At 33.8% G+C, this 15,264-nt stretch overlaps 1 protein-coding gene across 1 annotated transcript in view; it reads left to right on the top strand.

Moving 5' to 3' along the window:
- LOC115880601 (serine-rich adhesin for platelets-like) overlaps positions 1-15,264 on the top strand; it is a 189,245-nt gene that overhangs the window by 117,309 nt on the left and 56,672 nt on the right. The window contains exon 3 of the mRNA XM_030897874.1: positions 10,088-10,289. Within this exon, the coding sequence (XP_030753734.1) occupies positions 10,088-10,289 (202 nt within the window). The remainder of the gene's footprint in view (positions 1-10,087; positions 10,290-15,264) is intronic.

Raw genomic sequence — 15,264 nt, 5'->3', positions numbered from 1 at the left:
TTGTCGGAGAGGTAACACCTTTTATTCCTCATGCAAACTTCGTAGACTGGATGAGGTTTTCGAATAACTGGTTCTCCCAAGACAAACAACTCTCACTTCTTAGCTCCAGATGCACCGTATTAACCCACAAGCTAAACAACGTTAGTTTGGTTTACAACGATGGGGTCTGGACCGCGTGGTTAAGCCCTGATGGACTGATCAATGCTGAAGAAGAATATTTTCTTTGGGCAGTAGATCGCAATAGAGCAAGTTGTTATGGAAGGTGTCTTACATTTCAGTCTTTTTATTTTTGACGATTTCCGCATTCAATTTGTTTTTCTTTTGACAAAAATGATTATTAGTAAACATATAGCCGCATAGAAAAAGCCAGAACCGTTTTTAATCATCTTAGAAAGATCCCATGCAATATGCACTTGAATATTGCTATAAGAACACAGGTCCTAAGGTGCTAGGTCTTCCCCACGCTCCTATATGGAGTGGAGACTTGGATCTTGACAGATGCTACATCTAAACGCTTGGAAGCCTTTGAAATGTGGTCCTATCGCCGCATGCTCAGGATTTCATACACTTACCATGTCACAAACAACGCCGTGATCCAACGAATGCAAAAAGAACTAGAAATTATACATAGTGTGAAAGTGAGAGGAGTAAGACAGGGATGTCTCCTTCGTTATTTAATGTTTATTCTGAGGCGATTTTTCGGGAAGCTTTCTCTTCAACAGATTGCGGTATCAAAGTCAACGGTGAAGTCATTAACAACATTAGATTTGCCGATGACACAGTTCTTATTGCCGATTCTGATAGTGGTCTCCAGAGTTTAGTGGAACGACTTGAAGGCTCTTGTAAGAAATACGGGATAAAGATCAATTCTTCCAAAACTAAACTCATGGTATTTGGAAAGAACCAAAATGTACCAATTCCTATTAAAATAGAGGGTAATACCTTAGAACAAGTCTACAAGTTCAAATATTTGGGGTCCTGGATAGTTAACACCTTGAACAACGACGTGGAAATTAAAACTAGAATAGAACAAGCGAGAAATGCATTTTTAAAAATGAAGAACGTCTTCCAGAACCCCAGATTGGACCTTGAGTTGAGAACTAGGCTCGTTAAGTGTTATGTTTGGTCAATCCTATTATACGGAGCAGAAACATATTTCGAAGAATGCTTAAAATTCCATGGACAGCCCATATCATAAATACCGAAGTCTACAACAGAATAGGCAGAGAAAGAGAATTGCTCAATATAATAAAAATAAGAAAGACATCATACTTAGGGCATATATTGAGAAATGAAAAATACCACGTTTTACAAATGATAGTAAGATTGAAGGAAAGAGAGGTCTCGGCAGGAAGAAACTATCTTGATTCAGAAACATCAGAAACTGGACTCATCTAACTTTTCAAGAACTCATAAGGAAAGCCGGGAATCGTGAAGATTTTGCCAATGTGATCGCCAACCTCCACGAAAGAGACGGCACGTAAAGAAGAAGAAGAAAGTGAGAAAAACTGCATACCTTGGGCATGTGATGCGTAATGATCAATACCAACTTATCCACCAAAATAGATAGTAGAAGAGGTCAGGGACGCCGACGAACATCATGGCTGAAAAATATTAAACAGTGGACGGAAATGACGACCATACATTTATTCAGGGCGTCTGTCAATAGGATTATATGGACCAAGTTGTTATATAAAGATGTCAAAGATGTACAGCTTCCTCAACTTAGCCACTTAAGTATGTCCATTTATTTTTATTATAAATGATTAAAAGTAAATTTGAAAGAATCATGTTCTAACACTTTTGTAAATTAGTAGCAATAAACAATCTATTTTGTCATAGATTTGTTTATATAAAAGTTGTAGAAAATTAAATGCTTTACTAGTTTGTTAACTTTTTTATCTAAGAATCCAAATTGCGACACTTTCTTTAACAATCGTTTAGGCCAGACTATGATTTCTGCATCTATATGTCAAATAGAAACAAACCAAAAGTTTTAACTCTTATTTTTTTAGTGTTGCGTAGAATTTCTTCTAAAGTTATTGGGCTATAGCAGCTCGCGGTATGACCTCGTCGTTACACGTAATTACGCTGTTATTGCGTAAGGAGTAAAAGAAGCAAAAATACTTAAGTTTAAGAGCGTACTAATTGATGAAAGCTCAGGTAGTGCTACGCGTTATTTCCTATCGCTAGACATGTTGGATTTCAATTCGAATTTCAAAAGATTAGCTCTGTGTGATAAATTATAATTTTGATATGGATGGCAGCTTTAAGACTTCGATGGGACATTTTTTGAAACATTCTCGTAGGTTATTTAACAAGAAAATAGTCATTTCCTGTGGTTGTTTCTGTTTTGTATCTTGTAAGTAAGATTTGAGGAACATTTGAGTGTAGCTGGAGATATGAGAACTATACCAACAGCAAAAGCGGTCAACTCAGTAACCATCAATTCGAAGTTGGTCAAAGAGCCTAGAAAAGCTAAACAAATAAGGCAGAGAAAATAAAGTCCTCCTACTCAGGGTACCAGCCCACCAAGGGATAGAAGACAATGAAAAAGCAAACGATCTAGCTAGAGAAGGAGCGAACACTCCCACTAACTGGACCAAAACCGTTCTGCTTTCCAAGTAGAAACCAACTGAAGGCGGAACATTCCGTAACCTGGAATAAGCATCCTCCAGCGGTGTAACACACTACCTAAGTAATTTCTCAGAACTTACGATCGATAAAAATCAAATATTTTCCATGATTTAAATAAGAGCAATCTTCGGATTTTCACAGGACACTGTCCCCTCAATGAACATCTTAGTAGATTGAAGCTAAAACCAATGGCAAATGCAGATTCTGGAAAATGGGGAAACACCATTACCAGAACACCTCATCACTGAGTGCGCCGAGACGACAACCATTCGTCACATAAACTTTGGTATAACATAACTGATATTGGAGATGGAGAACTAACCTCTGTAAAACCGTCCCAAATTCTAGCTTTTGTCAAAGCTCTGAAACTGTAACTCAAGAAAGGGGGACACAATAGATCTGTAAGGTCGCGGATTCTCCATTCTCTACATACCAACAGCAGCTATAGCGCTCAAGTCTCTTGGTGGTGATCATCTCTTAGATTGTGAAGAGGTATTGAGTTGTCATCAAAGGAATACCCCTCCTACAAGCATATGTAGATGGCATTTATCTAAAAAAAATGTTAACAGGTCCTGAGTTCTACCAGATTTAACCCTGTGGATAGGATACTGTAACTGAAAGTTTAATCAATATCTTTAAAAGAAGGAACGGACTGAGTAATAATTTCACGAAGCTTTAAAGTTCAAAAAATATAGCAAAGTTTCTTAGTTAAAAAAATCATAAACTAAAGTAAAAACATAAAATTTTAAAAAATATAATGGAAGCTGTAAAATATACTACCTGTTGTAATTAGGTAGCATACATTTTAAAGAAAGTGGAAATAATTGTGTCTTTTCTGTACCTGGCTACAACTCTTTCCCTATGAGCATTAGTCTCCGGAAGACAAACAAAATTCAATAATCATTTGTATGTTAAACTAGGAAATATTTCACAGAAAAAAGCTGAAATACCTCTACCAATTTTATATCTATTTTAGTATCAATAATTTGAATTGATTGAATTCAATTGACGGTCATTTGGACGGACAATGTTGAATGATATGGACCTTTGATGGAACTTTTGACGGACAAATCTTGACGTCACTTTAAACTGGCTGGTATTGGTACGGTAGGCAAAGAAGTACCTTTACGGAACATACATGAAAATTACGGACAAAAGCGTTAGAATTGAGGTATACAAGACTTGGTATAGCGTGGTAATGTCATCAAGCAATCAGGGAAGCCTCTCATTGTAGAGAGGTTGGCTAAGAAGGCACCTAGTTTAAGTTTTAATGCACCGACCCTCTGCATCAGCTTATAACCTTTGGCAGCCATGACAGATAAGATTAATGTCATAGATAAAGGAAATAAATTTAGATTGGAATGCTCGGCTTACCGCTAAAACATATAATTGTTTTGGATCGCATACGTTGTATGAGATCTGGCTATAGCGGTTGCTACTTTAGGTTGCTAAGATGTTGCTAAGAACAACCGCAAATAAGAGAAAGAATTTTTTCTTGTCAAAGTCAGAATCTTCAAAAATTATAAAATATTTCAAAATTCAAACCGTCTGCATTGACAAAATACCGAAAAGCGTTTAAAGTCCATTTTCAAAGTAATTATTGCTATCTTGTAAGTTTAATTTAAATTTTATTTACTCAAACCCCTGATAATTGTGAAAAAGTGGCATTAAAAAAATCTTAAGCTGCGTGAACTGTGACTGCAAAAACCATCGTGGCATAACGTCAGTTTCCAATGTTCCATAGGTATTTCATACATGTCTTTATATAAAATAAAATTTCTTATAGGCAACAAACTGTTTTATTTATAAAATTAAAAGAAAATAATAAATTTGAATAAATAGTATATTTGGCGACATAATTCGAAATTATTCTCCGAAATTATCTCTCCGAAATTATCTCTCCGAAATTATCAAAAAGTTTGGGTCGCGACCGTTGCAGGAATATGTATGGTGCCAAATAGTATTTACATTGTCCTTATGGGCACAAATATAACACTATAAACTCTAAACTATTTTAAACTGTCAGAATTTTCCTAAGATGAGATTTATGTACTAACTTTAATGCAATATTTCAAGGTAATTATATTACCTATCTAGTCTTTAATTCGATTAATGTAATGTATAAAAAAAGAAACAAAATCCATTAGTGTGAATGAATAGAAGAATTTTATAAATGGAAAATCGCAATATTCTCACGATACATCATCGCGCATCCTACTCACCTGATTTAGATCCTCTTTGGTAAATCGGCTTGCATGTTCAAGGCCGAATAGATTAACTGCCAATTTCTCAAAAGTCCAAGGTTTTTCAGTTAAAAACGCGTTTTAAAAATTATAAACACATTTATTGCAATTCGAAAACGGCCGGCACATGTTTTATGTTGCCAATTAACAGTTCTGAAAGTAAATTGGTCTTTGATTTTAAATTGCCGGATATTTTTAAAGCCACGACATGCGTTTAATTTTCGGTTTTGTTGTATTCCATTTGCTTTAATGGAATTTTTAACAGACATGTAATAAATTTTATACAGTGTGTAATGAATAAATAATGCGTTTCTACAATTGAGATGTATACCTTGTGGTGCATCTGAAATAGGATTCGGAACCGGGAAATCCCGGTACCGAAAGAACCGGAAATAACAGGGACTCGAAATTATTAATTCCCGGTTCTTTCGGTACTTTCGGGACTCGGTAATAACAATTAAAAACATATTTTTTGTTACGTGCGAAAGAGTTTTGATACAAACGATCGAAATCGAACTCTTGTAAATAAGTAGTGATGCTGTCTCTTACTGTACTTACTGCTGAAGTTATATAGTTTGAAGTTTCTATAATGTTTATTAGCAATTATTGAAGTTTAAATATGTTATTTTATTATTTAGTATAATATTGCTGAATATATTAGTTATATTTTTGTGTTATGTTTTTATAGGCATTGCATTGCATTTAATTGAAAATGTTAATTTTTTTTTCAAATTTAGTTAAGTTGTAATAAGTAAAATTCCAATTCAGAAAAAAAATTAACCACCCTTTACAAACCATATGAATTCTCGTAAACAAATAGAAAAAAAAATCTTGCAGTATAGGTATACAATAAAATTATATAAGAATTCTTGCCACTTAACTGCTGATATAGAAATTTAATTCTACGCTGTGTTTGTCATAATGTGGATCAACCTGCTCTCACTACCGGTTTCGGAGTCCTACTCCATCATCAGGTGACCTTGGGCAGATCCACAAAATGCATGACAACTACAGCGCAGAGTACTTAATTCCGACTTGTCGGAAAGTATCGATTAGGGTTCACTAAAACTAGTTTTAGTTTAGTTTCTTCAATTTCGTCATGAAACAGTGGCGTATCATTAATTCGCTCATTAATTTATGAATAATCAATTGTCTTACTGGACAGCATTCATTGCTAACTTACCATCAGGTTCAGCATTGGTTTGGTTGTATCAAAGATGCCGAAGAATGGGGTTAGAAAAAAACAAAAACAGGCATTGCTCCAGTCACAACGTTGAAAGATCCAGCTCCAAAATCCCTGTTGGCATTTTTATTTTGTAAATGCAAAACCAACAATTATGGTAAAGCCTGCGGATGCAGAAAAGCAGGATTAAAATGTTCAATTATTTGTGCATACTGCAATGGGAAATCCTGTGACAACGTCACTGAAGTGTCACTCGACGAATCCGATGAAGAGGAGTTGGATTTGCCTGTAAATATCCCTTTGACGGCTGAAGATGAAGAGTTGGACGTATTGAGAGACTACCCTGATGAGCCCAGCACGGCAGACACGATCGACTTTGACATCAATGAGCCAGATCCGTCGGGCTTGTGCAGATAAGTTAAAGTTTTTAATTTATCTAGTGGAGTAGGCCTCCGGGGAGACCACGTTAAAATAAACGCGCCATATACTTTACCTCTTGGGTGGTGTGAAAACAAGTACACATTTTCAATAATTAAAATTAATTATTCATAAATTAATGAGCGAATTAATGATACGCCACTGTTTTATGACAAAATTGAAGAAACCAAACTAAAACTAGTTTTAGTGAATCCTAATCGGCATTTGATTTCGAAAAATAGACTATACAGAATATATCATATTTCACGCAAAATTGTAAAATTTCCTGGGATTTTGTGCCTAAACGGTTGACTTTACCGAAAATTTTCATAAAATATTTTTTATAGGAAATTTTATTCTCTTTAATTTTGCTCTCCTTAAATTTTCGCGAAAAACGTATAGTTTTCGAGATATTCACAAAATACCAATTTTGGGCGCCATCTTGGCAAGATGGCGGCACCGGCGGCAAGTCTGCAAATGTGCATTTTATGGATTTTAGTTAGGGACCCCAAAACGTATAAACCTGCAAAGTTGCAAAACTTCCAGACTTTTTTCCAAGCAAAAATCCCCAATGACTGAACTATTACTTCTGATGTTAGTTTGAAGTTTCTATAATGTTTATAGCAATTATTGAAGTTTAAATATGTTATTTTATTATTTAGTATAATATTGCTGAATGTATTAGTTATATTTTTGTGTTATGTTTTTATAGGCATTGCATTGCATTTAATTGAAAATGTTAATTTTTTTTTCAAATTTAGTTAAGTTGTAATAAGTAAAATTCCAATTCAGAAAAAAATTAACCACCCTTTACAAACCATATGAATTCTTGTAAACAAATAGAAAACAAATTCTTGCAGTATAGGTATACAATAAAATTATATAAGAATTCTTGCCAATTAACTGCTGATATAGACATTTAATTCTACGCTGTGTTTGTCATAATGTGGATCAACCTGCTCTCACTACCGGTTTCGGAGCCCTACTCCATCATCAGCTTGAGTGAGCTTGGGCAGATCCACAAAATGCATGACAACTACAGCGCAGAGTACTTAATTCCGACTTGTCGGAAAGTATCGGTTAGATAAGTCCCGAACGGGAGATAGCGGATGAGCCATGACCAAGCTCATATGATGATGGAGTAGGGCTCCGAAACCGGTAGTGAGAGCAGGTTGATCCACATTATGACAAACAGCGTAGAATTAAATTTCTATATCAGCAGTTAAGTGGCAAGAATTCTTATATAATTTTATTGTATACCTATACTGCAAGAATTTGTTTTCTGTTTGTTTACAAGAATTCATATGGTTTGTATAAAAAATTATATTCTCTGAATATCCACTTAAATCTCTGATAACTGCTTTTTAATATTGATGCAATCAGGCGATTGCTCTAAGAAAAAAAAAACATTAATATTACACAAGATACAGGTATTTCAATCGAAGCGTGTGTATAAATATGTAAGCACATACATTCATGCATCATTACCTCTTTCGCAACCAGCATTGTTTATTCTGATTAATTTAATAAACCCCATCATCAATAACATTTAGTGCCTACGATCATCCTTTGTAATGGAATTTTTGCATTTTGTTTGTTGTTTGAAAATTAATTGCTTAATTAGACAATCACAAATTGCCACATTCTTCGTGCCACGGCATGTTGTTTAATATTTTTTCTGTTTAGTAATAATAAAGAAATCTGTAATTTAAATCGATTTTTTTCAATTTATTGAAGGATCGTCTTTATTAACCTCATTTTATATTTAATTAATAATTAAATATACTGGCCGCTGAATTAACCGTAGATATATTTGAGACTAAAAAAAATAAAAGTTATTTTTTTTTGTAAAATGCCACGGCGGCGTTTAAAAATTAAAAGAATATAGAAAAAACGAAGTACTTCTGCATAGGAAGAGAAAATTGTAACCTACAATATAGAAGCCTGTGAGGAATATAAATATTTAGGGGTTACATTTGACAAAACGGGTTCAGACGACAAGAAAATAAGAACGAGAGGGATACAGGCACGAAAGGTAATCAATTGTTGGAATCAAAGTTGGAATGGAATCCTCTGGAGTAAAAGCATTACGAAACAGGAAATACAATATACAGGGTGGTCCGAACTGTATTCCGGAAACTTCGGTAGCATATTCTGCAGATAAAGATAAATAAAAAAGTTCGTATAAATGTATGTCCGAAAATGCTTAGTGTCGGAGATACAGGGTGTAGAAGTTTCATTTTTATTTCGATTTTTTACAAATAATTTTTGAAGTAACGTCATTATTTGGATGAAAATTGGTGTCTAGGAGTTTTTTTGCGTGAAAAACTTGATTTTGATGTCGATATGACTCCTATTTGTAGGAGGCGCCACCTACATGTGTTTTCACTGTTTTGATAAGTAATAACTTTTCGTCCGTACCTGTATAAAACTACTGAGTAGTTTTCTTAATCACAATAGATGCATCTAAAACCTGGTCCAAACCGCATCCCAAAATATTTTTTAGTTCAAGAGATGCCTATTCAACTTTAAATTTACCCGAAAACTTTGCTTGTCCCGATAATTACATATGTCCGGCAGTTTATTTGACGAAATTGTCCACAAGTACTAGTTAAACGCTTTTCTTCACTTACGCACATACGTCAGAAAGAAATCTAACAAGTAACCTGTTTGTTTCACTTATTTTTAATGGCCAAGCCGTAATGGCCAAGCCGTATTTAGGGCAATCCCCCGGGTTTCGACCGTCGACGCATCGGCCCGCAACGAAACGGTTTGACCCTGATCGAGATCGATTCGATTACCCAGTAGTAATGGGTCAATCCCGCGAATCCCGCATGGTAAATCCCGCAACTTTGATCCCGCGGAATCTCAGAGGGATCCCGCATTTGCGGGATTGCATTCCCTACTTGAGACACCCTGTATAAATAAAAATAAAATGAATGATGAAACATAACTTATCACCGTAGATGTGTAATTAGAACATATACACTACTGAAAACAATTATCGCATATTTGAATAAACGTAATAATTATTACTTATTTCTAAATGAAGCATGCACTTTTCTGCCTTTGTCTTGTGAGTTTTTTTAGGATAGTTAGGGTACGCACTGAAATGTAATTTTTAGTCGGCCGACTATGTAGTTGTCAAAACAACAAAAGTGAAAATAATACATTTTTATGGAGCTGATCGGCCCAATATTTGATTGCATTGCGTAGTCTTAAGCTATACGCTTACAGGCAAATTTTAATCGGCCGACTATTTAGTTGCGTATTTGTAATCAATGATATCAATATGGAGCCGCGCTCACATGCAATCAAATAGTCGGCCGATCGGCTCCATAAGAATGTATTGTTTTCACTTCTGCAATTAGATAGTCGGCCGACTAAAAATTACAGGTCAGCGCATAGGCTTATTGTTTCGAATTTCCTTACAGTATCCAAACTATTTAAAACTGTAAGTCAGGGAATTCAAAGTGTGTTGTTTTTCAAATTAATATATTTTTTTAGCAAATATGTGATAATTGTTTTGAGTAGTTTATTATGGCATCAGATTATTTGTTTTTTTGGTATAATAAAATTGTTAATACTTTGTTTTTTCTAATTGCAGAATATTATAATCGGCATCGCTGGAAGCGTGCTGGCATGCATAGTGAGCCCGTCGATCAAAAGGCAAGAAATCCTGCTCTATCTAGCCATCTCCATCTTAGCAGTGAACGCAGTGGTCGTCATACTCACGGAGTGGAAGCTCTACTTCACCGATATGCCAAAGTTACTTAAAAAATATACAAATCATGTGCTCATAGATTACGGTAAGTTCAACTAATTTTCACTAAGTTTTTAAGACATTATAAAGCATCTAAATACTACAAATAAATCTATTTTAACTCCATTGAGTGCAAGAAATTTAGTGATAGTAAAATAAATTACACATGTTCCGGCAATAGTGCCGGAACTACATATAGGGCATCTGTAGCTCCTATAATAAAAAAAACTTGAAGTTTGTTAAAGTACAGACCTAAAGTATGTATTAGGATGTATTTCAGGAGAATAGTTTAACTTCTACAGAGTGGCCCAAAAAAGTATGAGTGGATCGCGATGATTTTTTTAAATATTTTTATATAGCAATAAAAAAAGTTTATTTCGAAGAACCTTGTTCTTTGATTTTGGAGTTTGGATCATCTTACCGAAATATTCTTACTATATTCTATTTGAAGCCTGTCGCTTATAATAACATAATAATACGCCTATTAGCCTAATATAACATACTATCGAAAAAAAACGTCGTCAGAGTTATTTTTTTTTATATATAAAATGGCAACCATACCAATGACATTCACCAGAATGTCATCGATCGTCATATCCAAGCCGACTTAACGCCGTTTTTTTAGATTGATAAAAACACTAAATCCCCACAATACACCAAAACACTTTTACTTTTACACTGTTCGCGCGTTTCGCTAACCATGTTAGCATCATCAGCAGATGATTATAAACTAAAGTATAATCTACAAGTTGAGCGTTTATATACTCGCTCAGTGGGCACCGAGTGGGCATGGCAAAATCTAGCCAACCGAGTCAGAGCCCACTGAGCTTAACAGTTAGATTTCCGCCACTAGAGTAGTAGGAACAAAGAACTTGAAGGAATTGGACAGTTGTCTGTTCATACAATCTTTACATTTATTAATTCTGATGCTTTCATATGCATCTAATTGCCTGTAATTTGAGACTTGTTTAATTAATTTTAAATTATTAAGATCTATACTAAGTTCTTTATCAACAATATGTTCGGCAACGCAAGATTTATCCGGTCTACCATATCTTATCTGAGCTAAATGTTCTTTAAATCTAGTTAATACTGATCTTCTAGTTTGCCCAACATATTGATACTGATTACAATCTTTACAAGAAATTTCATAAATACCTGACCTTTCCAGTGGAGGTGTTTTATCCTTTGGATTACCTAATAATTGTTGTAATTTATTATTAGCACTATACACAAGTTTATAATTGACATTCTTAAAAATTCTTTTTAGACCACGGAATAACTCTCTATCAAACGGTATCGAAAAATATTTAGACGTATCTTTCTCCACTTGAAAAGTCGAATTTTCTGAAATCATTAACCTATACCTACGTTTTCTAATTAATTTATCAACTAGTGAAGAAGAATATCCATTACACTCAGCTACATTCCTAATGTAATCTCTTTCTATTTCATATCTTTCGTTGGAAAGTGGGAAACTAAGTAATCTATGAACTAAGTGGGAAACTAAGATTACTTAGTTTCCCACTTTCCACAGCCACGCCCACTCGGTGCCCACTAGGCGAGTATATAAACGTTCAACTTGTAGATTGTAATTTAGTTTATAATCATCTGCTGATGATGCTAACATGGTTAGCAAAACGCGCGTCCAGTGTAAAAGTAAAAGTGTTTTGGTGTATTGTGGTGATTTAGTGTTTTATTTTGCTAAATAAATAGAACTAACATTATTTAATATGCATAAATATGATATAAAATGAAATTATATTTCCTTTACTTTATTAGAAATTAAATAAATTATGAAACGTAGTGTCATTTATCAATATAATTAATTTAAATATTTCTTTCATTGATGAGATTTTAAGTTTAATATATAACTACATAAGAATATAAGAAACTTGTCCTGAAAGTTTATATTTTACTCACGTGGTCGTGATATACAGTGATCTATGTCATAATATATCCTGCAGCCTTGCTTTATTGGCCTTGTCAGGAATGTCGTAATAAAGAGATGTAGTATTCAAAGGTATGCGCATTGTTTTCTAGCGTTATGAAAACGTCTTATTTACGTATGCGTACCGTAGGACACGATGACATGAAATTATCATAACCATATCATTACATGGTGTACTACTGAGTTTTACTTCTCTGCTTGTGTTCTATTTAAATATACTTCTTATTTGTCATTTACCTTGCTGTCAATATCTTGCTGTGTAGTACATTATTATTAAACCTTTCTATATCATCAATCAGTTCAAAATAACATCAGTGTTGAAGAAGAGTGTCACATCTCCCAATACCACCAAGTTAAACTAAGAAGTAACTTTTGGTTGTGTCATGTTGTTAACATAAAACAAAATTTGAATGATTTTTAGTTGGTACTAACTAAAAATCTCAAAAATGCAAATTTTTGAGATGTGGCGCTCTTCTTCCGCATTGACGATAAAGAGTTTGTTCAAAGGTAAAAGGTTTATGATTTTCTTTTTACTAAAATTCTTTGAAACTTTCCAAAAATGGTTTTAGTAAACCCACTACATTACTAATTAATGCACAAGGCCGTAAGTGCATAAATAAATAATTTCAATTACTGTATTTTAATGTCTAATACACCAACGAACTTCAGATGTGATGCAAGAAAATTAATTGTAAACAAAAATCAACTCTCATTCTCCCAAACCATAAAATGATTTTTAATTTTTTATCCAGTGTTGATAATAATAGATACTTATATACAGGATGTTTAAAATTGTGGCAAAATTTATGTAAAATTAAAGAAATTTCTATAAAAAGACTACCAATGAGAGGAACTTAAAGACGAAACATTCTCAGAAAAAACGATAGTATAGTCTATAAAATGAATAACTTTGAATTTTGACCGTTATTTTTTACCAACATGGCAAATATAAAATCCCTCTATCAAAAAAGTTACTGATATTTTTTAAATTGAATGCCTGAACGAATCAGATAGGTAACTCTTTTTACTTTCGTGAAATAGAAAAGGAAAATAATAAAACAAGTGACTTCTTGCAAAAATCAACACAATTGTCAAAAGTAAAATGTCATCAGCTTTTGATATTTCTAAATATCAGACCAATGCCGTCTCTAATAGAACAGCCTCGGAGCGAGATTTATGACGTCACGCTGGTTAGATACTACGGATTAATAAAATATGTTGTAGAATACATGTAAAACATAATAATTCCTCGTATTTTTGGTTTGTATTTTAAAAATGATATAGTTTACATGAAATATACATAATATACAGTTAATAAATACTTTGCCAAATAAACTATGAACCATAGGTACAAATGCAGCAAATGTTTTACAATATACAAATAATGAATAGGTACATAAGATAATGGCGAGGGGTGTCTCACTATTGGAATTACCTGTACATTTTCTTGGCAGTCGCTGGCAGTCATTGGCAGTCTTATGGCAGTCGCCTATAATAATTACATGGCAGTCATAAGCAGTCTTCTTCATAGTCATTGGCAGTCGCTTAGCAGTGGAAGGATATTTTGGCAGTATGTGTACATTTTTTACCCGAGTGAGACACCCCTCGGATAATGGGTAATGTAACTATTTCTGCATTTTGCAACTAAAATGGTACTAGGCATCACGTTGTAGCTTTTATTTAATTTAGTTATCACAAAATCTCCAAAATAGTTAAATATGCTTGATTTCATACGAAAATAGCGAACCAGTGTGGTGGCAATTCTTACAATTGTGTCAGAGAATATTGAGATTGTACTCGTTGAAATTTAAATGAAAATCATTATTACAAATTGTAGCACTACAATTTTTTTGATACAATTTGCTGTTACTTGGCACTATTGTAAACTGAGTTGGGGAAGTATACCAACTTAGCTAATACAACCATGTTGTGTGATATATTTACAAAAATCTAAGTACAATCTGTGGTATAATGTTGTAGTTTTTTCTTTTTATATGTTTTTGCAATGTAGGAAATGAAACGGAAAAAAGTGACGGTAATATTCTGAGGTTATTCCCAAAACTTTTTTTTTGGATTAACAATATTTACATTTGCATTGCATTACGGGTAGTTTCTTTTTAGATTTTAAACACTAACAATAAATCAGTATGGGGAACACTTGACCAAAACGTAAGGCGAAAAAAAATCCACCCGGGCCCCTTCTCACATATTCTCAATACTTTTGCCTAATTCGAGCAAGTTTTTAATTACAAAATTCAGTTCGGAGACATTAACCTTAGGCACTAGGTATAACGTAGTAGTGTTATGTAGACAGCCCAACAAATTACATTTGACAGTGATAAAATCATAGGTCGACAACTTAAGGTATGTTGACATTTACTTGGTTTTGCACTGCATAGATAAAGGAAACAAGTTTAGATTGGAATGCTCGGCGTTCCACCGAAACTTAAATAATTGTTTTGGGGTGCATACGTTGTACGGGATCTGGCGCTGCTATATCGGTTGCTAAGAACAACCGTAAACAAGAACAGAAATAAATTTCTCTTGTCAAAGTCAGAATCTTCAAAAATTATAGAATCTTTCAAAATTTAAACTGCCCTCATTAAACCGAAAGTGTTTAAAGCGTCCGTTTTCAAAATAATTATTGCTATCCTGTAAGTTTAATTTAAATTTTATTGGCACAAACCCGAGATATTGTGAAAAAGTGGCATTAAAAACTTGTGAAGCTGTGTGAACTGCAAAACCATCGTAAATCGTGGCATAACGTCGGTTTCCAATGTTTCATAGGTATTTCATATAGCGTTGCACAAGACAAGAATTCTTGTCTTGAAAATCAATTTCTTGTCTTGTCTTGAAATTCAAGCAATTTTCAAAGTCTTGTCTTGCAGATTTCTTGAATGGCAAAGTCTTGTCTTGTCTTGCAAGACTCTTGAAATTTCTTGTCTTGAAAAATTTTACATTCTAACAAAAAGGTAATAAATCGTATACAAAATGTAATACCGAAAAATGAACAACAACGATGCTAATTTTAGTAAAAAAAATCTTAACGGACCGCAAACGAACTACGTCA

Source organism: Sitophilus oryzae, unplaced genomic scaffold, assembly GCF_002938485.1.
Source record: "Sitophilus oryzae breed Bouriz unplaced genomic scaffold, Soryzae_2.0 scaffold_1639_pilon_pilon, whole genome shotgun sequence".
In the NCBI taxonomy this organism is placed as follows: domain Eukaryota; kingdom Metazoa; phylum Arthropoda; class Insecta; order Coleoptera; family Curculionidae; genus Sitophilus; species Sitophilus oryzae.
The sequence above is the reverse complement of the archived record's forward strand: the minus strand, read 5'-3'. Positions and strand labels throughout refer to the sequence as shown.